The following is a 25,603-nucleotide window of genomic DNA, read 5'->3' as shown; positions in this document are numbered from 1 at the left end:
GCAGTATCTTGAAACACAAACTACCAGGTATTCATAGATTCAAAGGCAAGTGAATATAGCAAATCTCAACAGTGAAGGGATGTAAAAAGCACTGGGAAAAGAAGGGAGTATATTAGCCCATCAGTAAACCATTGACTCAAGAAAATAGAATAACAACAGTGGTTTCATCCCTTACTTATGTCTTCACTCTTCCTAAAACATCAAGATAATTGCAATTTATTATTGCTCTCTTATATTCCTGAGGCTGCCATTTGGCAAAAATGCAGAGATCACCTTTGGTGTGCAACACCTTTCTGGTTCCTGAATCATATCAACAAATTTGTCCATTTACACATTTTTATATACATATAAATAACAAAATACATTTAAGTTTGAATAATAATCTTTATTTCTTTATTAGTTTATTTGTAAAAGGTACATTGTAATCCTGAGCTACTGCTTTTATACATTTAGCATCATACAAAGACAGATCATTTACAGTTCAATCATTTACATTTATTGTGCTCCAAAATCCTTATCTGAATATCATTTTGACTTAGCAGGAACATAGATAATTTAAATTACATGTATCCCTGAAACATCCATATTAATTTACCCATCTGACCCCATTAGCTAAATTACTAGTTGTCTAAATCACTCAGGACATTCCTTCTGAATTTAGCAAAAACTTGTTTAAAATTATAAAGATGGGCAGTGCAAGAACTGGTCCCTCAATCCTTTGTGAATACATCATTAGAAAAAACTTTCTGTTTCCGTATTCTCATGGCAAGTCAGTGCTAAATTGATTAGATGTACTTTGATGGAATGGTCCTAGTAATAGTTTACTAATTTCCTTATTACAGCAGTTAATGAGAATTTACAGTGTCTCCCTTTGCAGTGACCAGTGTCATAACTCTCCCAAGAAGGGAAAATCTGATGTGATCAGAGGAAAGTTAGAGGTAACCCATCACTGTCTTATTGTCATCTACATGACACTGAAGTATTACAAACCAAGTCATATGAAATGCTTCCCTTAGACCCTGTAAAGGAACTTGTATGAATAACCAGAGTTAAGTTCCATAATCCGAGCATGGCTTTTAGGATTTGCCAGTTAAAAAAAACAAAAAAACCAAAACAACAACCAGAACAAACCAAACCCAAAACCTCAGTCCCAGGATCCTTGAGGAAAAAGCATTTATCCTAACTGAAATCCAACCCTGGATAAATGGAAATTTAATTGGACTACCAAAATAGCATCTGTCTATCTGAAAAATCTCCAAGCATACAGTGTTTACAAATGTCTCTCTAGCAACAGTGTCAGTCTTTTAAACACTCACAACTTTCATTTCCTGAATAAGGTCACTATGATCTTAGGCAAAAGATGCAGTAAAGCAGTTCAAGCAAAATGCTTATTGCTTAGGTTTCAATGCAAGCCACTTTAATATAACTTTAGTTAAAATGTTAAGTACAAATGTGAAGCTACTGTAGAAACACTTATAAACACTCTTGCTTTTGAATTCTTACTGATAATCTAGAAAAATGGCAGACGGATTTTAACATAACAAAGGAAATGTAAAACTTAATACTGTCTGTTGAAATAAAATTCAACACCTATAAAGACAAAGTTATGAACATGTAAACACAGCTTTAGTATTCAGAGCTAGGGAATCTAGCAGCAAAAGAACTATTTGCATATTATGTAGTGCAATGAACATTTGTTCTTAGAGACCCCCAGTCTTTAAACTACTTTGAACAGAATGGAATCCTAACAGGAAAGGTTTTAAAAGTGTCCAAGATGTAATATCCAGAACTACTAGATGTTCGTCTCTAACCTAACAATTTCTCTATGCAAAACTGTGCTCTGGATAGCTGACTTTAATGGCTCCCCAGTAGCAGGCTCGAATGAGGCAGATTAAACCTAAGAGATAAGCAACAGCCCAAGAAACATATGTTGCGTGAAATCGCCTGGCGAAATCTTGTGTACCAACCTAAAAAGAGAAAACAGTAGTGTCAAACATACAGCACTCTGTTCTTCAGGGAAGAGCAAGTTATATTAAGGAGAAGCATTTCAGCACCTTTTCAGCTAGGGTAAGGATAAATTAGGTATTTTATTAGCTTGATTTTACAAAACCATAGGATAATTGAGCTTGAAAGGGAGATCAGGAGACCTCTAGTGCCAACTCCCCAGTCAAAGTAGGGTCAATCCCAAGGTCAGACCAAGTTGTTAATGGTTTTAACCCAGCTAGGTCCCAAATAACTCCAAGGATGGAGGCTACACAAGCCTCTGGACAAATCTCATGGAAAAATGTTTTTACATAATTTTCCAATTCAGTAAGGTCATTAAAAAAAAGAAAATAAATTCGTTTCTCACTGTTTTTAATTCTGGCTCTGTTTCTATTAGGGAACCTGGAAAATCCTTCATAACTCATTTAAGATCACACATATATAATTATTCAAGTTCGCGCATAATGAGAATTACACATATCAATTCACTGGAGATATTTCCTCACATGAACTTTTCTGGGATTCTCAGGTAGAAAGTTGGCTCTAGCAACCTGTATGAGATACTGGTAAGCCGGATACCACTGGTTCCACTTAACAGAGTAACAACAGACTGAGCCTTTTCATTTGTAAATAGCTTATGAGCTGGTTTTACTCTTCACAGCTTTTACAAATTACAAAGACTCATACATATTTCTAGTGTTTGGAAACCCATTCACCTCTACTGCACTGGAACTTATATTTCTGGCTATACAGCAACATGTATTTCTGGAAACATGGAAGTTTTGAGAGCTCTAGCAAGATGTTCCAGTATTTCTACAGTGAAGTGAACCATTTTTCATAAAACTGAAGTTTTTAGAGATGAAGAGTCAAATTTAACTCAGAAAAAAAGAGATTATCAAAGTGCCAGAATACCTTTGTAAAAAAAAAGAAAAATCACTTTTCCTGCCTACTCAGATGAAGTCCACAGTTTTAATAGATATGACAAAAACCACACCAATTTAGGAAGTTTTACTCAAATGCTGGGAAAAGAAGAGCTGGTCAACTAAGAGAACTCCTTTGAATACACACCCTCCTGCACACAGTTGCTAATTTATCAGGGGACATCACTCACAGTTAATCCAACACCAATGAAGATGCATATCATTCCAATTGTGATATATGCACAGCAGCGCCTCCGTGGCAGCGCACTTCCAACAGAAGAACTGTTAGAAAATAAATGGTATTGTAAATTAAAAGCAAACAAAAAAATCCCAAACCCAACCAACCAAATAACAATCACCACAAAAACCACCCCTACCATCAACAGTAACTGTTCAGTCTCAATGGGAGGATGGAAAGAGAATGGCAATACATCATCTTAAATTTACAAAGTTGTAAGCAAAGTCTACAGTTATACTACAAAGTACAGGACAGAGTCCTCATTTTTATTTTAAAGAGCTGTTGGTGATTATCTAGTACCTAAAAATCTAGGTGCTTACAAGAAAGGGAATGGTGTCACACCCACAGTTTGAGTGTGTCTACCTTCTGTACCCACAGTGCACCCCAGTAATTGTCTTGGATAGCCTCTGGATGGCAAAACTCAAGTTTGCTTTTCAGTTCCATGCTGCTTGCAAGACACCTTTCTGACTTTTAGCACATCAGCATATGGCTTCAATACTTCACTGCATCTAAGTAACTGAAAATAACTTCTACCACCCCTACCTGTCATTAATAACAACCTTCATTATCTATTTCTTAGATACTCAATACTATTCAGTGACTAAACAGCTCTGAAGATAAATACAAATAATTTCAGTCACAGACTTGTAATTTTTTTTCCATGTTCAACATCTCCAAATACTGAAATTCTTTAGGCCCTTAAGTCAACTTAAAGAACATGGCAAGTTCTTACTTTTCAATTTCACAGTTCTACAACAATTTATATGAGCTGCACAAATCACTTCTGACAACCAAGGTAAATAAATCCCCTGGAAGTTCTGTCACTTGTCATGTAGACTATGAACTCCAGGACAGACAGCTCTGTCTCTACCTGCTGCATCAAGCTATTACAGTGCTTCACTCAGAATATAAACTGCAAATAAAACATTACCTTATTTATTACAGGTTAGAAAAATTGTTCTAGAAGCTCAGCATTGTTTAGCAAATACATCTTCAGTCACACATTTGCAATCACATACAGCTTACTAATGAGGAAAATAGGAATATTATTTAAGTGCACTGAAACACAGTTAAAAGGACTAGAGGCAGAAGTGCTTTTATAAAACATGTATTATCTATCTTAGAGGTGTTTTGAAGCATCCTGAAGCAAGCTATCATTAGTTAAGTACTTAATCCCATTCTGGGACATCAACACACCTTTGGAAATAGTGTAATGCTTTTACTCATCTCATGATAGTTCAACTTATTCAAGATAAATGCATAACAGAAAAAAAACCACTGCTAAACAATTTAAGTAGTACATGCGTCATATGATTGACCAAATTTCTGGCTCCAGTTAATTAACCACACAGCAAGGCCTCATATGCTTAGCATGTGACTAAAATTTTTTAAGCATTTGTCTTAGGAAGCTTTCAAATAGATTGCTTTAAGCAGCTTTACTTCAACGTTATTTCTTTACAAGGAATTTCTGAAATGCTCCAAGAGAAAAAAACAAACAAACAAAACACCACCACAGTCCTCAAGCTAACACAACGAGCTCCATCTTTCAAGGCAAGAGTTGAATAAAATGACTACTCACAAGCCACTTTCAGAGGAGCTGGAAAAGTCCCCAGACAGTACTGCTCATTAGCTTCCATGGGGAAATTACTTCCTTAGCAAAACCTCACAATACACAGTGAAATGGGACACTGGAGGGTGGTTGGGGTAGGATTAGGGTAAGAGAATTCCCAATTGGGCAAATAATGGTATCTTACCCTCACACATACACCTCCAAACATTCCCCCAAAAGCCACTCTATAGCCATTCTAGGGAAGAGATACGTTGTTCAATTCCAAGTTATATGACTTAAAAATAATAAAACCAAACTGTAGTTTTATAAAAGGAAAAAGGGAAGAGACTGAGTTTGCCAAACTGACCTTAGGTTCCCTCCTTTGCAGGATTTTGTAGCTATGTACTCAGAGTTAATTCTATTACAGAGCTGGATACCATAGGATAAGCTGGTAAAAATGTCATGTGCAATATACCTAAAACATACATGGTATTTACTGTGCTGTGTATTGCATGCATGTGGCAAGCACATTTCTCTCCCTCTCTCAGGATTTTTCATTGAGGCGCACAGAGAGAAATGAAAGAGAAATGAAAGAGAATGCAACTTCTATTTCTGCTCCTTGTTTTTCTCTTGTGGAATGTGTTTGGAGAATTGTTTACCTGGAGCAAATGCCTGGTTGGATCACGGTGGATTGTTTGGGCCTGATGGCCAATCAGATCCACCTGTGTCTGGACTCTGGACAACAGGGTCAAGATATGATAGTTAGAGAAAGTAGCATTTAGTTTTTAGTATCCTCTTTTATATAGTATATTAATGTATTATAGCACAATTACAATAAAGAAATCATTCAGCCTTCTGAACTGGAGTTAGACATCATTCTTCCCATTGGGTTCGCCGACATCTACAACACACGCAGAGCCAAAGTTCATTCTGGGAAAAGAGACTTCCACTTTCAGAGCCGACTTACAGTCTTATTTTTGTAATGATAATATTGCTGTGTGTATTTTCCATCCATATTTTTCATGTGTCTCCTCCTATCCAGTAAGAAAGGCTGAGGGAGAAACCATCAACTCAAATACCACAAAATAGAAATGTAAAGAATGTCTCCATTTAGCTGCTTTTCTCTTTCCACAGAAAGCAATGATTAAATAAATACATTACAGTTTATACAGTCGTGTAAGAGGCCTAGGAGTCCAAATAAATCATTATTCATGTTTCACCTCCCAACAGTGATGTTAGCCACTGGCCTCCTCCAGATAGTGAGGCTTCCTCTACCCACCCCAAATTACACATAAAACCCCCAAATTAACTCAGAATAAAAAAAGTTGAAACTCTATCCCAAAAACCTACCAACAGTGGCAACTTTGACAAGCACATCTGGCAATATTAAAAATGGGATCAAAATAGCTTTCTTCATATTATAGAAGCAACCAATTAGTTCCATGGTGGGATTATGAGGAAACTCTCTGGAAAGCAGCAGTTCCTTCTTTCTTTCTGAGCTGCTGCTGAGGAAGCAAAGGCACCTGCCAGAACTCTGGACAGCAGCAGATGCCAAATAAAATATAATAAAATATATAATAAAATTATATAATAAAAGATGCCAAATCCAATATTGCATCAGGGAGTAATTAGAAGGTGGAAAACTGCCACATGAGACCAAAGCTATAAAAGAAGTACCACAGGAAGGTCTCTTGTACTCCAAGTAATAGGAATTATGACCAGGATTTCAAACATGTTTTTAAGAGGAAAATTAAAATGCCAGTATTTTGAAGGTGAACAGCATTGCTGAAATTAGGCCTCCACAGTAGTGATGGGGTTCCAACATCTCTCTCTTTCCTGAAAGTCCTTTATGGGGCAAAGGTGTTATAAATTCATTAGGGTTCATAGTTTTGGCAAACCTTAAAAAGTAAAAGAGTTTCTACAGGAAAAAAAAAATAGATTTGACATTCTGTAATAATAACCTGTACCATTCAATTCCCTTTCTAGTAACTGAATTAATGAATTTTCTAGATGACTTAATAGACATCTTGAAAAAGAGAACAGCAAACAAAAAACCAGTTCCTGCTTCTTCATCATTAAATGAGAAAAATAAGAGAAGCTTCTCTGAATCTCTCACTCTCAGAAAATAAGCTGATAAACATCTGGTATTTAAAAATACAGAAGAACACTAAATCAGCAAAAAGAAACAGTTTCTCCCCCATTCCCAGGTGTCACTATAAAATACAACTGCATCATGACAATTTCCTCATTAGCTACATTTATTTTCCCAATGCAAGTAAAAGCCTGTGTCAGCAGAGCCACTACACATCAGTAAGGCTTCTGCAAACACCTTACCTATACTGACATGACAGGTTTACAGTCCACTTCCAAAGAGATTTGGCCGTTTACCAAATAAGATTTTATTCTCTATAGCACAACTAATTTCCTACATTTCCCAAGTCATTTTGCAAAACAAAACAAGTGCGTCACAAAAAGTTGTATCACAATGGTAGCACATAGAAGGAATTAAAAACAGACAAGAAGATCCTCTTTCCCCCTACATTCAGATATGAGAGGTTCCTTTGTTTAGGTACTATGAGGCATGATGGCTTTATTTCTCCCTGAATACTGTTTCATTATTAACTTTTCTGTGTAATAACTTCTGATGTCCCCTGCAGTTTTAGAAGGCATTCTTAATTTAAAGATCTAGTATTCATCAACCAAATGGAAGGTCACAAACAAGCTATGTGCAGAGATTCACCACACTTTTAAAAACATTTGAAAGAAAATTATGAATCTGAAAGCGTCGGCCAGTATCTCCTTGAAAAACCTACTGTTGCAGTGATTCAAGGTGCCTTTTGCCTTAGTCTACACTATCCTTTTTTCAGTGACAATTTTCAACTTAATCAAGAGAAGGAATGAACAGTTCTACATCTGACTACTCAGCTACTAATGAAACAAGTTTTGCATTAATAAGATGAAACCCTACATTCCCTGCTAACTACTTGGCTATGCTGACCTCTGACAAAAGACCCGATAGAAAGCAGGTCACCACAGTTATTTATTTCATCGTCATGACTCAAAGCTGTGTCTCGCCTATGCTGTGTCCTAAATCCATGTATCAGAAATGTTTATGCTGCTGGAAGTGCAGAACTCCCAACCATCGCATCTCAAATGTGGGAAAACACCAAGCAACTCATTCAAAGCTAAATTACAATATTCCACAGTTTGCATCCTCAGCCCAAGGACAGACGTGCCCACTTGTTAAAATTTGTTTTGCATTCTGCAATACAGTTGCCATGCAAGCTGTAATTATCACAAATTGCACTGGAGAGAGGCTCCCACTTTCCTGCATATGGATAGCATGCTTTGCACTTTATGGAGGAGAACACTACAAAAAACTTTGAGTTCAGCTGGAATTTAAAACAGAAGCAACATTAATCAACAGAGGACAGACAAAAAGAACACATGCTGTGACTTTTGACTGTTGCTTGGAGCATAGCTTATTTTGCTGCTGTTACTGTTAGGGTTGGGTTTTTTGTTTGTTTGGCTTTTGTCTTTAAGGTTAAACAACAAATTACACTGACCTAAGGAGTGTCAAAAGAAAAGCCAAGGTCAGCTAACAAGGGTGGCATAAAATATAAAACATAAATGCAATTAGTTTAAAAATAAACCAAACAGCAAAACTCCAACCCCTCCTCAAAGACTGAAGGGACTTAATGTGCCAGTACACACAACCCTGCAAAGCAGCATCTCATCAAGACTGACTTTATTTAACCTAAGCAAATTAGAGCATATCCACAACTCCACACCTGGTCGGTTACACCCCTGAGGTTAAACACAGCACCAGACTGACTTCTCTATCAAATACTCCAAAGAAAAGGCTTCAATCAGTGTTGAAGACCAGGCCATGCCCACATCTACAGTACATCCTACGCTTTCTCCCTCCTAAGGGACCTGCTAGTTTTGCTACAACATGCAGCACAGCTCAAGTTCTCCATTCCCAGTGGAAAACACATTTGTTCCTTTAACTAGAAGTCACACTTGCCTGTCAAAGGAAGACAAATACTTAAATATATCAGCAGGACATGAAGATCTCTGAAGTAATATTTATGTCTTATTTCACACCCTGTGGCTGAGATCCCTTACAAATTTCAAGTATGTTACTAATGCAACAATTCAAATTAAGAATTCCTGAGCTCAAATAAGAAAGGTCAAACAAACACTGTAAAAGAGAGGCTCAAAAAACCCCAAACCAAAACAAAAAGCTTACAGCTCTTGTATTCTAATTTTTCTTGTTCTTCTTGAAGTAATAACAAATAAACAGACAAGTTAGTCCACAGTCATGCATAAACATTAAACAAGCTAATGCATTAAGATGCTTAACACAAGTTAGCTGTTGAGTTTATAGTGTCAGTAAACTCTCTTTCAAATTAAGACAAGATTATTTCCTTTCCTCCCTTTACAATAAAACAATTCAAGTTCTACCTTTAAAGATGACATCTGTTTACTAGTGTATGAAGATGTAAAATTACAAGGACATAAAATGTTATTTTTAGCAACCTATTCCTGTCTATTGTTAGTAGCTTATTTTTGCCTCTATCAGTTCAATCAGAGATTTTCATAAATGCAAGTGGATATGTCAAAGTTACTGATTTCTACATAAAGAATGGAGAATTCACGTGCTCACAGTATCTCCAGCCTTGAAGTTCAGGTGAGTACAGCAAAATAATCAGCACAGCCAATACATTTTACTCCAAAGACTTACAGAAGAAACAATGGCTACTTCACAGTAATTTACATAACCTTGCTTTCAGAGAACTTACATTTTTTTGCAGTGTGGGCATTTTGCTAGTGTGTTAAACCTCAGTTCCATCCACTGTAAAAAGAGAAAAAGTAAAAGGTTGAAAAGCAAACCTGAGAAAATGGTTGTTGCACTTAATGTTAAATGTCACCAAGAAAACATTTTGCTTCTCAGACTCTCTTTGACTTGTTTTTTGTTTTCGTCTATAAATGGGATGCCCTTTTGTCAGTGGCAACATTGGATGTGGATTTCCAAGTGAACATTTCCCATGACTTGCCTTAGTATTACGAAATTTGCTTGACGTAATGTGGTTGCATCCACAGGCGTAGTATGGGCAACATTATAATATTAATAGGTTTTCTTCTCTTACTTAGACATTATGAATATACCCTGAACCAAAATAAGTGTGTTTTCTTTGGCACAATTACAGACAGAAGTATTTTCCAATCTTTTCCCAACCCCTGCATAATTTATGAAAATTAAGTTGTGGGTGGGTATACAGAAAGATGTTTAAAGATTATTTAAGAAAGTAGATAGCAGGGTTTACATCAGTGAAAAAGAGAACACTACTGGGTATTTGCAGGACTGTTAAAAAGATGATATGTAAAACTGTACATGGTACAGTCACCCCATTCCACACAGACTAAAACCCAAGTAATAAACAGCCTCAGTGAAAGCAATGCCTAGAACTCAACCAGGGGATACACAGTAATAGACTCACTTAAAAACAGCAGGTTCTGCTAAATTTCATTCTGTGATAATGCAAGCATTAAGCGAGCATTTTAAACATGTTTGCCTTGATCAAGGGAATAAGGCTCTTTTTCTTCTCCCTGTAAGTAGTTATTTTCTAACAGCAGCTCTCTTCCCTTGCCTTTCTCAAGTGGAGGATCATTGGAAGTTTTCTTGGTGATGCAAAAAAAATAAAAAAAAAAAAAAAAAAAAAAAAAAAAATCACACTTCAAGTTAAAAGCAGGGAAAGAAGCCATAGTGCAGATCCCCAGTGCCTCCATGAGGCCCTGCCTTATCTCTGTGAGAAATCTGAAGCTGTCCTACTTTAGTGAAAGTGTTATAAACTGCTACAGCCACAAATCAAAATCAGAGCCCATCCTCATATGGAAAACAGCACCAATCTATAGCAAGCACCATATAAATGCCGAGAAGAAATGTATGATTTTAGGAGTAAAGAAAGATGCGTCTTCTCATACCTTGTCAGTATGAAGAGATTTTGCTGTGAGCAAGGTTTTGAACTGTAGTATTTATTGAGTATCTTCCTACCTCTTGAGTATCTCCCTCAGTTTTTTTTTTTACTTGGGGATAAATCTCCACTAAAAAGAAATCCATCTTTTAATTTCCTGTTCTGAAATATCCATTAACACATTTACAGGACAACTATGTAACCAGTATTATTTGTTCACAAAACTTGACCAAACTGATTTAGCAAAGTTTTATTTTATTCCTTAATAAAAATTCTGTAATGCTCCCTAACCAAGCAAAGCTTTTTAAGAGCATTAATTCTACTTCCACATTCCTGGCAGAGCAGCAAGTTAAGTATTTTTCTGCATCCCTTTCAAAAACCTACTCAATTTCCCTTAATTCTACACAGTGAAAGTAGGATAAAATGCAATTGTCAGTTTTGGAGATGGAGAGAGACCTCGCCAGAGCAGTTATTTCAGCTTTTTAAACTGCAATTCCAGAAATAAAAGGAAGTCTAATTCCACGATCTATATTTTGCCTAATTGCAATTCAACTTCACTTCTATACACCAGTTTCAATTCTATATCACAGTGTAGGCAACTCCATTTCCTTGGCTACTCATTAATGATCTTTCCAGAGTTTTAAGATTTCTAATTATTAGCCCAAACTATTAATGGCTACAAACTCAAATGCATTTGGCCTCTAATTATTGATGGAAAAAGGAGTCAGCAATAATCTGTTTTCATTGAGAGTTACCTGGAAACAGAAGCAGTAGCTGTTATGATGCCTTCTATACAAACTAAAAGTATTTGTAGAAAAAGAGCAAAATTGTGACAAGACTTTAAAAGTACAAGAACTCAAATCATATTAGCACAGTGGGGAAAGGTTATGTTCGTGTACATTCTAAATCATGATTAAGCTGGCATTTTTTACCCATACTCCAGAGTGCTTTGAGGTACCTAATATTGATTCAAGTTGTTAAGAAGTTACAGTTACAGTTACATGAAATTCTCTGTTGAGAATACAATGATTTTTTTAATTGGAACAATACAATATACAGCCCGAATCCCTGGTTAGATGTACTGAAACACAGATGAAGAGATAAGGAATACAGAACTCATCAATATGACAACTGTGGACAAAACCAGATATCCATCAAAGGAATTATTAGAAAAATGGTCAGACATTTTCCTTCAGAGCCGGCAATAGTTCTCAGTGCATTCAACACAAGACAGTGAAAAAAAAAAAGCCCAAAACAAAACAAAAGACATATGTACATAAATACATACACTGCCCTTCATACAGCTGCTGCTGCAAAAGAAGCTTCCCTTCCATTCCCTTCTGGTCCTTTGGGAAAGCAAAATACTTTCACAAACTAAAACATATCTTATTTTTAAGAAAAGTTTAATGGGTTTTCCATTCAATCATTTCAGAAGAAGTAATTTTCATATTTGATTACTTTAAAACAACAAAATTGACAAAGCTTAGCCTGCAGCCTGTGGTTTCCATAGCTTGTTCCTGGCTTCTTGTCCCTGAGGTCCCTCTGAAAACAGGACAGTAGCAGGAAGATGGCAGACAAGGGGAGGACACAGGGACAGCCCTCCCTTGACCCCCATGTCCAATGGCAACTCAGCCACTCAAAGCCACAGACCATTGCAGTCAGAGGTCCCTCAGAGAGGGGTAGTAGGGAATGACTTCTGCTGGCAGAAACAGTAACTGCACAGCCCAAGCCCAAAAGCTCTCAAAACAGCCCAAACGAGATCAAACTCATATTCAGCAACACAGTTAAACCCTCCTCCTGCCCTCTTTTTCTATTCTATCCCTTTTTCCACTTGTCAAGTCCAAACCTGCCAGAAACAGTAGAAACCTTAATACAGAAAGAACTTCTATCAGGTTACCAAGGGAAAAAAAAAATCTGATTAACAAGATGTGAAGTATCGATAGTTCGGCTACAATTTCACTTCAGTACTAAGCCATTCTTCCAGCTAAAACAGAGAAACTTTAAGGCACTCCACAGCAAGGAGTGTGGTTTTCATAATTTGTGAAAAACAGTCCACCATGTGCAGAGGCAAGCAAAACACAGTCATGTTTTCAAATGGAAAAAAAAAAATCTCAGAAAGGTGGTGAACAAGCTGATGCTCTTAGAAGAACACAGAACATGACAATTTGACTTTTCCATCCCAGGGATTCTAGCTTTGCTTGTCTATTTTATTTATTTTTTAACTGCCAAGTAAAGTAAAAGGGATAGCCTACTGAGCTGCCAAGAGATGCATCTAGCAATATTTTCTTCACAACATGGAGATATCAAAAGGCAGAAATACTAACTCAGAAACTGAGCTTCCAGGCTGGCTAAAACACTTTTTTGTAGCTTCTCTGCTCATTCTCAAATCCAAGCAATTTCCTGATTTTTCTTAACTAAAAATTTTATTTTTCAGAATCTCAGACATAATTACAGAAAAAAGTGGAAGCAAAAGACGGGTGGGAAAGCTGTGTAACATAAGGTAAAAAAGGGTTTGTTTCTTGATAACTCAGCATAAAAAAATAGCAAGCTTCCAATTTCTAATGGTTCAGAGAGTTGCTTTTCAACATATCATGAAGTGACAAATTGATCTTATCCTGGCAGACAGGACTATGAAGTTCAAAGTGCTGCAGTTCCCTAAAGCAGCCAGAAGATATGAACTCGCATATACAAATCCCAAACTAGAAAACTTAGCCTTTTAAGGCATAATCTAGTAGTTCTGGGCAAATCCAGACTTTACAGATTTGGTTTTTTTCCCTTATGTTCACCTGAAGTAGTTCGTAGTGTAAACTACGAAGTTAAACTGGACTGTACTCATATAAAGTACATAGGGGATCAAGACAAGTAAAACTCTCATTCCTGTGAAAGTCCCTCAAGATAGGTCAAAAAGAAAAGGCAAACAGAAAACCCACTTCAGCTATCTTCAGTTTCAGACTACTGTTCTTTAGCAAGGGTTATAAGAAATTATGTATTTTTTAATATATAGGCTGCATTAGTAGACAGAATATTTCTCAAGCATCTCTCTAACCACTTTCCAGTTAGCACATTACTTGTACATTCCTCATCATATTCCTATTTTTTTCCCAAAAAAAAAAAAAAAAAAAAAAAAAAAAAAAAAAAAAAAGAAAGAAGCATAAGGGCCATCTCCCTGCACTCAACTTACTGTAACAGTGAAGACATTACAGCACACCTGTCCTGGATTCAGCTGGCAGTATTAATTTTCTTTTTAACAGCTGGTACAGTGCTCTCTTTTGGATTCAGTAACAATGTTGGTAACAAGCTAAGGTTTTAGTTGCTGATAAGCAGTGTTTACCCTAAGTCAAGGACTTTTCTGTTTCCCATGCTCTGCCAGCAAAGCGATGCACAAGAAGCTGAGAGAGAGCACTGCCAAGACAGCTGAACTGAGCTGGCCAAAGGGATATTCCATACTATAGAACATCATATTTGATGGGACTTGGCTGGGAGATAATGATCACTGCTGGGGCACTGGCTGGGTCAGCAGGTGGTGAGCAATTGTATTGAGCACCACTTATTTCTCTTGGGTTTTATTCCTCTTCTCTCTTTTCATTACTATTATTATTGTTATTATTATCATTAGCAATATTCTTTTTCCGTTTCAATCATTAAATTGTTTTTATCTCAACCCACAATTTTTACCTTTTTCCCAGTTCTCCTCCCCACCAGGGCAGGGGGGCTAGTGAGCAAGCAGCTGCGTGGTACTTTAGTTGCTGGCTGGGGTTAAGCCATGAAAGCACATCACTGATCCATAAACCTGAAGTGAAGACTTGAAGGCACAAAACTATTCCATTACAGAGCCTGCCACAAGCCAACCCTTCTCTCCCTGCTGGTACAAGATGACATTGAGTGGCATCCCCCAAGCTTCCCTTTTCCTTGCACAACATGCACTTGAGTATTCTCTGATCTTAATGTCTCTTACAATCCTTTGTTTCAGGAATGCGCCACCTCTCTTGTGACTGTTTTCTTTAACTGTACCCCTTATCTAGTAATTTCCTACAACTCACAAACCTGAAAAAGATTCAGTCACTGCTGGATGATGAAGCCAAAACTAGCTTACTTGTATATCGCAATCAAAATTCAAGTGTGCCAGCAACTTGTCCATTTAGGAGCTTACAGAGAGTTTAACAGCAGAAGAGCATTTGTGCATCCTTCCACTTCAAAAAAGGGATCAACTGGCACTCTCACAAATAAACCAAAACCTCTAGTTCTCCAACAACCTACAGATATGCCAATGGCAAGTGCCATAACCAACAGCTTTCTGGGGCTCATACAGCCAATGACAGAACTGCTCTCTTGGCCACGGCAGAACACAGCCACCACTGCAAGCCTAAACAGAACCTGGAAGACCAACATCCTCTTTGAGCACTGCCCACTCTCACATCATGAAACAAGAAGACATGGGCTTTATTATCTATCCACGTACAGAAAGACTGTTAAAAAGTTTTCTTGAAGCACATATAAATATAACTAAATACAGACTCAATAAATACACTCAATAATGAGTAAAGAAGTTTTAGCTCCTCAGTGATGCCAGAGACTGAGGCAATAATACACTCTTAAAACTGCTTACAACAAACAGCTTGAGGGATAGCACAGTGAGGCAAGAAGGAGAATCTGATGCTTTACTTACAAGGAATGTATTTCCACAGTGCCCACACACCACTCTAGTTCCATCTGGTTGAACTGGCAAGGCAGGTTGAGCTGGCTGCTCCTCTGGAATCAGCATTACTGGACCGAGAGTAATGATGCGTCTACTGTGTTAAGAACATTGGATACACATGTAATTAAGCTAGCGAAACAGAAGGACGATGTGTTCAAGCAATTAGCTCAGTCACTACCAAATATTTTTTTACATGTTTAAATTATAATCTACTTGTTAAACAGCTGATGCACCCAGTTTTGGTCGCTCTCTGAACCATTTTCAGTTTTTAAAATATTCTCTTTCCCTATAAGATCAGCCATACAAGCCCAAACCCTGTATCAAAGACCTGCAAGCATACGACAGACACACTCCTCAGAAAAATGAAAACTTAATACCCAGGCTGAGCAAGCCTGAGAACTGAAATGTACGTACCCATGTGAAACATGTAGAAAAAGTAAGGGCCTTCCATAGCCTAGTTCTCCTTCCCACACTACTGACAACCATGTCAATATAAGAAGCATATTCATACTTGTACAGTAAAAATTCCATTCAAATTGAGTAAACTAAAAAGGAAAACCACCCTAGGTTGACTAAATTAAATCAATTTACTTTAAAGTAAGTATTTGCTTTTATGTTCAATGTGTTTCCAGTTTAGTTACACAATTTGTCAGTCCAAAACAAAAGTACCCAAATTCATCAACTCAGAATGAGGATGAGACTTCTTAGAATGAAAAAAGGGAAGGGGAAAATTAAAGCAATATTTAATTTGCATTGCATCTCTTCCATATACAACCAAAATTGTATTCTGAATGGTTTTCCTTCAATCTGGAGTCTTCCATTTAGGTCACACTCCCAAATCTCTCCTTCGAAGTACACTACACCAATTTTGCTCAGTTTCTAGCAAGACAAATACATAGGCCATCTAAGGAAAACTGCTTGCACGTATGATTTTGAGATTATTTTGATAAAGTTAAGGAACTTCTAATTTAGTTTAGTTACCTACCATGTGATATATTATAACTGAACTATCCCATGAACATTTTTGCACTCTGAGAAAATGTTTGGAATATTTTGAAGTCCTACACAACCAAGTGTTAGTAAAAATGAGTAATTCCCACAAGTCTCAAACTATGTTTCAAAACCAGAACGGCCAATAGACTGGTGACTAACTAGGGCACTTGGTGGGGTAGAACTCCCCTCCACATATCTGCAGACTCAGCCTTCCTCTCCATTTCTCCTGTTAGAGCTGCACCACTTCCAAACTCCTCCTACCTCAGTGGAATCTTTAACACCTTAAGCCCAATGGTAAGAGCACTCACCATGGCAACCACAATTGCTTCTTTTGTAACAAGTGTGTACATTAAAGTTGAGAGGTGAGAGGAGAACGAAAATTCAGCATAACTAAGCTACTACTCCATCTCCCGTCTCACTCCAAATCCCTAGTCTGAACTTAGCAAAGTGAGTATTCTGTGTGGTTACAATAACTAAGTCTCCAAGAAATTATGAGTGTTAAGTACCAGAAATGAGAAGTCGATTTTCTTCTATTGTTCTTTACATTATTTTTGCCTTGCAAGTAGTTATATAATGGGACACACACATCTGAGACTTAAAGAAAAGGAAGAACCTTTTTTTCTTCTTTAATTTAAAAAAATATATTCAAAATGGACACTAGCACTACCTGTGTCCGCAGCAATTCAGTAATGCTCTGTAAATGTCCATGTAAAGAGACCGAGGCTTTGAACCTCTTTTAGTTTTAAATATTCAACCCAAAGATAACAGTTGCTTTAGACAAAACCATCTCAAGGCACTGGAATTGTTTTATTCTTACCAGTTTGGTCTTGGACAGCCTATTTTCCGAGATGTATCCTTACAGATAAGGAGACAGTTACATTGACATCTAACATACTTCTTCCCTGAAGGAGGGTTTTTGATTGGCTAAACAAACAAAAAAAAAAAAAACCACCAGAGAACACACATCAGAAGTCATAGCAATTCACTTTTTTTCTGCATAACAGGAAGACAAAGCAGAAAAACTTCAGTGAAAAGTTCTTGTTAACAGAAATACACTTCCTCTTACAGAAGAAACTTCAGAGTCAACACAAAATTCAAAATTTTTTCTTCCTTAAGAAATGAAAATTTCCTTAGTAGAACAAAAAATTTCTGCAAACTCATGGAAAAACATTTGTATTTTAGCAATGACAATTCAAGGCTTTAGTTAAGTTTCGTTATTTTTTTTTAATGTGAGTATAAATGGTGATATATTTCTAAAAAAACCACCCAAAACCAGTCAAAACATCAAACAACCCTTCTTGCCTGGTACAATGGTTTTATTCAACAGTGAAAGGATCACAGTCTGTTTCTTGGTCACTAAGAGACTATGAAGGCATCACCGAACTGTAATCTTATTTTAAACTGTACTGAAATTATCTTTCTCCAACCTGGGAGTCAAGTTTCAATGTCCCTTTCATGCAGCAAATCAAAAGGTGCACAATACTTTGTTTGGCTTGAAACATTATATATTGGACAGGAAAGTGACTATCAGGGGCAGGTTCTCTACTCTCTCTTCTAAGTGGAAAAAAAGTTTCCTACAGTTTTAGGGCTTCCTGCTTTCAGGACATAATTTAAAGTTCCTTTCATATAACAAATATATAATAAATCCATGTAATAAATCTAATGCAGTGTTTTTCATACAAATGCTTGCAGAAGCTGTGGAGCACTGCAGTATCACATCCCAAAACTAAAACTGGCAGGAGGAAAAAAATGAAAGCAGGAGGCCAAATAGTGAAGACTTAAGAGGACAAGAAACAAATAGGTCTTATCACTGGAAAAGAACCTAGGACTTAAACACTTCAAAGTTGTTTTACTGTGGTCTTTTACAAGCTAACCAAGTGACTGAACAGTATTTCAGGAGAAAGGCATTTATCCAGGGAGAGGTGCGGGTTCATTACTTTGTTTCTCCCACACTTAGAATAACTCAATTCTACACTGTTCTTCATCCCATCAAAACCAATTATATCCTTCTTTACAGAAGAGTAATTACTTAAATGACATCTTTGCTTTTTGTCCTCCTCAGAAGGAGACATCCTGCAGAGCCAGCTCGACCACATGAAGATTTATTCCAAGTGCTTGTGACCACCCTCGTGCCAGCACGCCCCCAGCTTGCACGCCAGCCACACTGGCTGTCAGCGAGGCCGGCTCGTCCTCTTCCTTAGGGGTGGCAGGAAGGGACCCACCTGTCCAGGTGAGGACATCAGTGCTACCCTCAGTGCCCCCCACAAAACACCAAAAATCCATTTTACCGTAGCTTCATTGCAGACTGTGCATTTAACCACATGTTGGTGCAGCTTGCCATCTAAATTGATTAGTGACTGGCACACACGGCAGTTTATCACGGGAACGTTGCTGGCATCTGGACTTGCAATGGCAGTGTACGGAGGGGGAAGCTCTGCTGCAAGAGACAAGGAAAGCTCAGCTGAAAAACCAGAGGATCCTAAAACGCTTCCAGCAAGTATCGTTTCCAGCAGTCACAGGCTTAAAAAAGAAAAAAAAAAAAAATCCACACCTCAAACTCAGTGCTTAGTATAAACACAGAACAAAACTTTGTTTTCTTCTTCTCCACAACTTCTGTGTACACAAGCATCATCCATAGTTGTAGGTAAAGCAAACCAGCCCCACAAACATACAGTAAATCACCCCAGAAATCTGGATCCAACAGAACTCATCTATGTAACTTTATTTCACACCAACTTTTTGCAGTCCACAGAAAATGCATGGAGAGAAAGCACTAAAAACCCCAAACCTACTACAGATTAGTAGAGACTGGCTTTTGAAGAAAAAGACCCCAGAAAATAAAAAAAAGACCACAGGTAGGAAAAGTTATAAAGAGAATTCACAAATATCTAAAAATACTGAAATACAGAAAGTGTTTATCATATATTAGAAGATACTACAGGTAAAAATACAAAAAAGTCCTGTTAAAAAAACAGGTCTTAGGAAGTGGCATGAAATGCTTCTTTTTTGAGTACAACAGCAAATATATGCTGTCTTGAAGAAAAAACCCTGAAGTCTCAGAGTTTCTGCTTTTAAGGGTTCCAGATATTTTTCCTGTCCAGGAGCCAAAGCACCAATGCACAAGGTCTTCAGTCAGTCTGGAGAGGCTGACATTAGGAAGGCTTTAATGGCCTCAGGCCTCCAGGGAAGAGCAGACTTCAGACTCCAGCTTTGCCAGTCTTGAGCCCACAACAAAACAGGGAGGAAACACTGAAGATTCTCTGAGGCTTAAGAATCCATGGAATGAAAATAATTCAACACAGCAATCTCTCACAAGCTTATCACCACAATTCTTTGGCATACAATGACTTTTATTTCATCAAGAAGTCCAGGAGTTTTCAGGTAAGCAAATACAGAACAGGGATATTCAGTAGTTCATACTTAGCTTTTTTTTAATACCAGTAGTTCAAAATGTTCTGCAGCCTTGGGCTTCAATAAGTTTTTCAAAAATTACATCCAAGCAGCTAACAAAATCTTCAGAGAAGCAATGAGAGATCAGCCTACTTCCCATTTACCAACAGCACTGAACTGAGCAGTATCTGCTGGAGGGTGGTGAGGGAAATCACAGGCTGCTATCGAAGACAACAAGCCCGAGTATTAAATTTAAGCCTGTAAGAAAGCACTCATCACTCCTCCACTGTCTTGAAGTGAATGTCATAAGCTGGAGGGATATAAGAAACCCTGTCTGCCCTTCAGATCCAAAAGTCATCACACACCTTTGAAATACATGCTGAACAGCCGTGCTGCTATCTCTCTTTGCTACTTGGTCTATATATGACCCAGACCTGTGCTTGATTTTAACTCACAGAGGCAGCAGGAAGAAGATGGATACCTTGAGAGTCTCAGAATCACATCCAATACACGTGAGTTATTTCAGATGAGAAACAAAATTAACTTATATGCAGCAATACAACTCTGAATTCATGACACTAACTGATGCTCTATTTCTTGAGGAAGTGGACTTCACACCTTCAGCTCTGATAGATTAGCTACAGATAACATTCTTAAGTATCAGAAAACAGTACTGTTATTTCTTCTGTTTGTGAGGAAATACATTCTGAAAAAATGCAGTGTCCAAAAAATTAATATTAAATATCAGTATTTTGCAGTACTGTGATACTCTATTTTAAGTAAGGCTGCCACACACAGGACATGAGACATTACAAGACATTAAAATACAAACACAAGACAAAACCCCAACCCACACACTTTGGCAAGTAGAAACAAGCTCAAGCCTACCAGAGCACTCCAGAAATCAGGTTAGAGTAACCATCGTGGCAAAGTCAAGGCTGCTCCAGTGGGTTTTGGCAGGCAGCAGACTGCTTAACTGCTCCTGCAGTGAGCAGCTGACACTTTCTGGCTAGGGGAACAGGCAGCCAGAAAACAAAAGGCATGTTCCAAAGACTAAATACCAGACTCTCTGTCAAGATACCTCTACAGTTCACTCCCAGCTTTAAGGTTGCTTTTCTGAAAAGCAACAATTGTTTTACACAAGTTCTTGACTTTGTCCTCTCGATTTAAAGTCTGTGACAGGTCAATTCTGTGAGCTGGGAATAGGGTGGCTGTACTAAGGCAAACACTATCTTTTAAGGGTACCAGAAAGCGAAGAGACACACAGCCACAAACATTTCAGCTTTCCACGGTCCTGGAATACTTGAAAAACTGACAACCATACCTTCTAGACATTTATAATTTTCTATACCCATTTCCAAGTGATTACTCTTATGAAGCTGGTAAACCGAGGGGTGTGAGCCCCTACACACGGTGCCAGCCACTTCTTCAGCCTCATGCTGGATCTGCTTGGCTTCCAGGTAAGCAGCCTCGCTGTTCCTGTCCTGCTGGCTCAGCAAATATCAGAGAGCAAGCGAATCATGGCTGCTTTTCAGAGCCTTGCTGCAGCAAATAACACTTGCTGTGGAGCAGAAAGCATGAGGTATCGTGGCACTGCAACCTTCATGCTTGAAGAAAACATGCATTTTGAAGAGGTGCAAAAAACAAACCAGGAGAAGCCACCAAAATTAAATATAAAGGAAAGTACACTGGGGGAGAATAAGTGGGTGGGGGATGGTGGAAAGGAAAATAAAGACATTGTCTCAGAGTTAGCTGCTCATTACCCCTTAATAAAAAGGTTTCAAAGCACATTAGCATACTTAGGTATGACTTTTTTTTTGACAGCTTGAATTTCAGGCTAACTATAATATCTAAAACCAGTTCATAAAGGTCTGTCAGTCTGTCATGCTGGACATGACTGGGTGGTAGGCAAGCTTCACATACACACCAGGAGACATGTAATTAGATAGTGAATTCCCTGCTGCTGACATACCAGTTTACAGCTATATTATCAATTTTTCTTTAAAAAACAAAAAATGAAAACAAATAAAAAACCACACACACAAAAAAAAAACCCAAAAAAAAACCCCAAAAAAACCAAATCAAACAAAAAAAAAAATCCAACAGTAATTAGTTCAGCAAGATTAGCAAAGTGTCCTACCATGCAGTACTTCTGACTCCCTCTTCATCCCTACAGAACAGCGATGCAATGGAAGATATCCCACTTGCAACCTGAGAAATTCCTTGTGGTGCTTGTGCACTTTCCTCCCCTGCTAGTTGAAGGGTGGAAACCACAGAAAATCACTTGCAGCCTACCAGGGTCAAACAGAAATTAGTTTTGTTTGATTAAAAAAAAAAATAGCTCTTTATCATGACCTGTGAGGGGGTGGGTAGCAGAAAAAGTTTAATGACTGATATCAGAGATACATTGTTAAAGACTAAGAAACCCTGGAAAAGGCCCAAAAACCCTAAAAGAAACCAACAAAAAAGCACTGACTAACCATCCTACTACAGGGAACAGAACTGATAGTTTCACCCTTTGTGAAAAGTTTCTTAAATACTGTGGCCTGCACCCACACTGAAAACATTTTTTTTTTTTTTGCTTGCTTGCATCATTAAGAACACAGAGCCATTAGCAGGATTCAACCATCCACCAGTTTGCACAGGGAAGGCTCAGCTGGGTCTCAGCTGCAGCTCAGCAAGGGAAGAGAAGGCTACCTCCAAAACATGATCTCTCTAATTTAAAGTTCAGGATGATATATTGGGCACAGTAGATAATTACAGGGATAAGCCTATTAATGTACATTCAGGTGGTAGTTTTGACACAAAGGGCTTCTTCTTTCTTCCTCTGCCACTCCATCACTATCCAGCTGATGTTAATCAAGGAAGCTCTGCAGAAAGACTTTGCTTTGGAAGCAAAGCCAATTCTTCCACAGGAATGATTCTTCTAAGTCTAGCCTTGTGCTAGGGAAAGAGATGAAGTCTGCCAGTCAGCTGGAAAGGGTTTAGCTTGCATAGAGCCTTTCACTAAGGAAGGCCGACAGAGCAAGGGAAGTAGAGCTATGGGCCTGTGCCAGAGCTCTGCACAATTCTGTTCCACAGCTGTCATTCTGAGAGTTCTGCAGAGCAGTTCTCAAGTGCTACCTAATATGTTTGCTCATGGACTGATCAAACAAGAGATATTCAACATTCAAGAAAGCTCTATGTTGGTTCCTCCTCATTTTTGGGAAGAAAACACTTATCTCAAGCGCCACATCCCACCACAGGTGCCCAAGCAGATACCTCAAGTAACAGATGCCCACTGAAGGCATAGGAGGACATGGCTACCAACTGAAATGAGCATTTAGAATCCAGCTCATTTCCAGGTCATGAGTTTTACCCTGGGGTCAAACAAGTCACTAATCTAATTAATTTTCATTACTTTTTAAATTTATAAAGACTTAAAAAAAAGCCCAAAAACAGACTGAAATGTGCACAAAAGTAATGGCTACAGAATAAGGATCACTAAGAATAAAAATATCAAACCCCAGAATGCCAGAATGTAAACCAAGGTAGATATATGGATTTTTAATTTTTTTTACTGGGGGATAATGCAAATACTAAAAAAATGATGGCAAATAAACCCCAAAGAAAAAGCCAAAGCATCCAGCCTCTGCTGTTTTTTAAGCCAATACTCCTTTGTCCAGTTCAAATCAAAGTAAACAGTCAACACCAGCTACAGCTCTAACTGAAATACGTTTCCATATCAAGATAAGAGGACTAGCTTTCTACAAGGTTAAACATAATTCAAAACAGAGAGATGCTCACTCATTCTAGTTACATGCATGTCATGAATCTATACAGTTAATAGAAATCGTTAAGAAAGGGCCAACACACTGGACCTACTGAGATAAGAATTGTAATCTCACACTTTAAAGGGTAATGCAAGCAAAGCTACACTAATCTTATTTTGTCTTCATTCCTTCAGCTTTCTCCCCACCTCAAATTCTGCGCTAAAACGTTTAACTGGAAAAAAAAAACCCAAAGGGAAAAAAAAAAACTAGTAATGTACTTTGGTAACATCCTGATTTGTATTTTCTAAGTAATTTTCTCCACCTACTAATTAAATAGTCAGTATTGATCAACAAGACGATTTTTCCTAAGTCTGTGCAAGAGAGATAATACCATATAATTATGCCACAACTACAGATCTGTAACCGCAGTATCGGACTTGCTTTAAAAATAAAGCCATAACCAGCTATGGCCTTGAAACGTGTTTGCAAGGACATCCTGGTGGTTTTGGACTTCAGCTACCACACTGCACCGAGTCCCTTCGGTATTCCGATGCGACTGCCAGGACAGGCGCTGACCACACCTGGGCACCGCGGGCTCAGGCACTGCCGTGGTCCCCGGCCATGGCGCCCTGCGCGCTCGGCTCCGCGCTGCGCCCCTCCCGCAGCCGCCTGCGCCCAGCTGAGCTGCGCTCAGCTCCGGATCTTCCGCTTAATCCTGCTCCTAATTAATGGGGAAACCCAAGTCCAACAATTACCACGCAAGCTGCGGCATGCGAGCGAGTTCTAATAAGCAGACCGGTTCGGGCTTGTTCTGCCCCTGCAAACAATTATTTTATTTTCTTTTATTTTTCCTCCTGAGCCGCTCAGGCCGGAGCGCGGTGGGCAGCACGGCTGTGCCGAGCACGGAGCGGCGTTACCTGTTGTTCCCCACCGGCGAGGGCGGGGCGGGGGCTCCCCCGCCGGCGCCCCCCGGCCCGGCCCCGCCGCCCGCGGCCAGGGCCGGGGGAGCCCGGCACCGCCGCACCCGGGCGGAGGCGCCGTGTCCCCCGCCAGACACAGCGACAGCGCCGGGGCCGCCCCCCGCCCGGCACAGCGCCTTACCTCGGGGACTGCTGTCCGGCAGATAGGGCGGCGCGGTCGGGGTGACATTGCCGGAGCCGGGCGCGGAGAGCAGCGGGGAGCGCTCGTCCACCCCCTTGGCGGCCATGGCTGCGGCGCGGAGGGCCCTGCCCGCTGCCGGGCGCGGGGCGGGGAGGCGGCCGGGCCGGCGGCGCCGGGGAAGGGGAAGGAGCGCAGAGGAAGGGGCTGGGAATGAATGAGAGCGGGGCGGGGAGGAGGGACGGCGGGGCGGGCGCTGGGCCGGCCGGCCCCCGGCACGGGGTAATGAGCGGGGCAGGCCGGGGGCGGTGTCTGGACGAGAAACGTAACAACCTTCTGTCGTAAATCAATTTTTCCCGGAAAAGAGTGCCTTTATTGAGATGTGTGGGGTTTTTCTGGTTTTGTTTGTTTGTTTATTTATTTGTTTTGTTAATGTTGCTTTAAGCTCTGTGTTTGGAGATTGACATCAGTACCAGGGAAGTGCTATAGCCGATTTATCTGGAACCAGTCGCCTTTTGCAGGACTCTGGGGATGCAGACGGACTGAGGCGGTACTCTCCGAGGTGACAGCGGTGGGAACCTTCAAGGGGGCTCTAAACGTGAGGAAATAAATCGACGTGTTATCAAATCTGCTGCTCAGCGGGGAAGTCTGTCCCCTGGTGCTGCTGAGCTCTCAAGACGGAAGGACCACATTTCCTTCTGCCACTTGGGCACCATCTGGAAGTCTCTGGCAAAGAGGGAAAACAGCCTTCTCTGATTAATTTTTCAGACCGTACTGAGATAAAACTGATAGTTGTCCCCCTTGTGTCGTGTCCTTCTGCTGTCCGTCGGTCAGATTGCCAAGGCAGCCAGGCGGCGCCGGCACCCGTGCGCTGCGATTAACCAGAACCAAACCACTCCCCGAAACGACTAGCATGGAAGGCAGATGTTTTTAGGTAAAGGTGAGATCGTGGCCTGAGAGTTCACAAGCTGGCCATATTCCTTCTCTAATAATAAAATTTATAAAA

At 39.3% G+C, this 25,603-nt stretch overlaps 1 protein-coding gene across 2 annotated transcripts; it reads right to left on the bottom strand.

Moving 5' to 3' along the window:
* Positions 1 to 364: 364 nt before the first annotated feature.
* On the bottom strand, positions 365 to 24,819 carry PIP4P2 (phosphatidylinositol-4,5-bisphosphate 4-phosphatase 2). 2 transcript variants are annotated; one of them, XM_068185231.1, is made up of 7 exons: positions 24,601 to 24,819; positions 18,646 to 18,794; positions 17,175 to 17,281; positions 15,335 to 15,458; positions 9,496 to 9,548; positions 3,095 to 3,185; positions 365 to 1,967 (listed from the first exon to the last, which is right to left on the bottom strand). In XM_068185231.1, the coding sequence occupies exons 1-7, from the start codon at positions 24,704 to 24,706 to the stop codon at positions 1,824 to 1,826; spliced, it is 774 nt and encodes a 257-aa protein (XP_068041332.1). In that variant the 5' UTR covers positions 24,707 to 24,819; the 3' UTR covers positions 365 to 1,823. The 2 variants fall into 2 exon arrangements, with proteins under 2 accessions (XP_068041332.1, XP_068041341.1); XM_068185240.1 differs by having other exon boundaries at positions 18,646 to 18,791; positions 24,601 to 24,811.
* Positions 24,820 to 25,603: the final 784 nt, after the last annotated feature.

This window comes from Anomalospiza imberbis, chromosome 1 (genome assembly GCF_031753505.1).
Source record: "Anomalospiza imberbis isolate Cuckoo-Finch-1a 21T00152 chromosome 1, ASM3175350v1, whole genome shotgun sequence".
Classification (NCBI taxonomy): Eukaryota; Metazoa; Chordata; class Aves; order Passeriformes; family Viduidae; genus Anomalospiza; species Anomalospiza imberbis.
Note: the sequence above shows the minus strand (reverse complement) of the source record. Positions and strands in the feature narration are given on the sequence as shown.

What these genes read in the sequence shown, in the direction of transcription:
- PIP4P2 (XM_068185231.1), bottom strand. Translation starts at nt 24,706, where the DNA reads ATGGCCGCCAAGGGGGTGGACGAGCGCTCCCCGCTGCTCTCCGCGCCC. An exon ending in CAGTCTGCAATGAAGCTACG is followed by an intron (nt 17,282 to 18,645) that starts GTAAAATGGATT and finishes TTGTTTGTTTAG; the next exon opens with CCAATCAAAAACCCTCCTTC. An exon ending in TCATTGGTGTTGGATTAACT is followed by an intron (nt 1,968 to 3,094) that starts GTGAGTGATGTC and finishes TTCTCTTTTTAG; the next exon opens with GTTGGTACACAAGATTTCGC.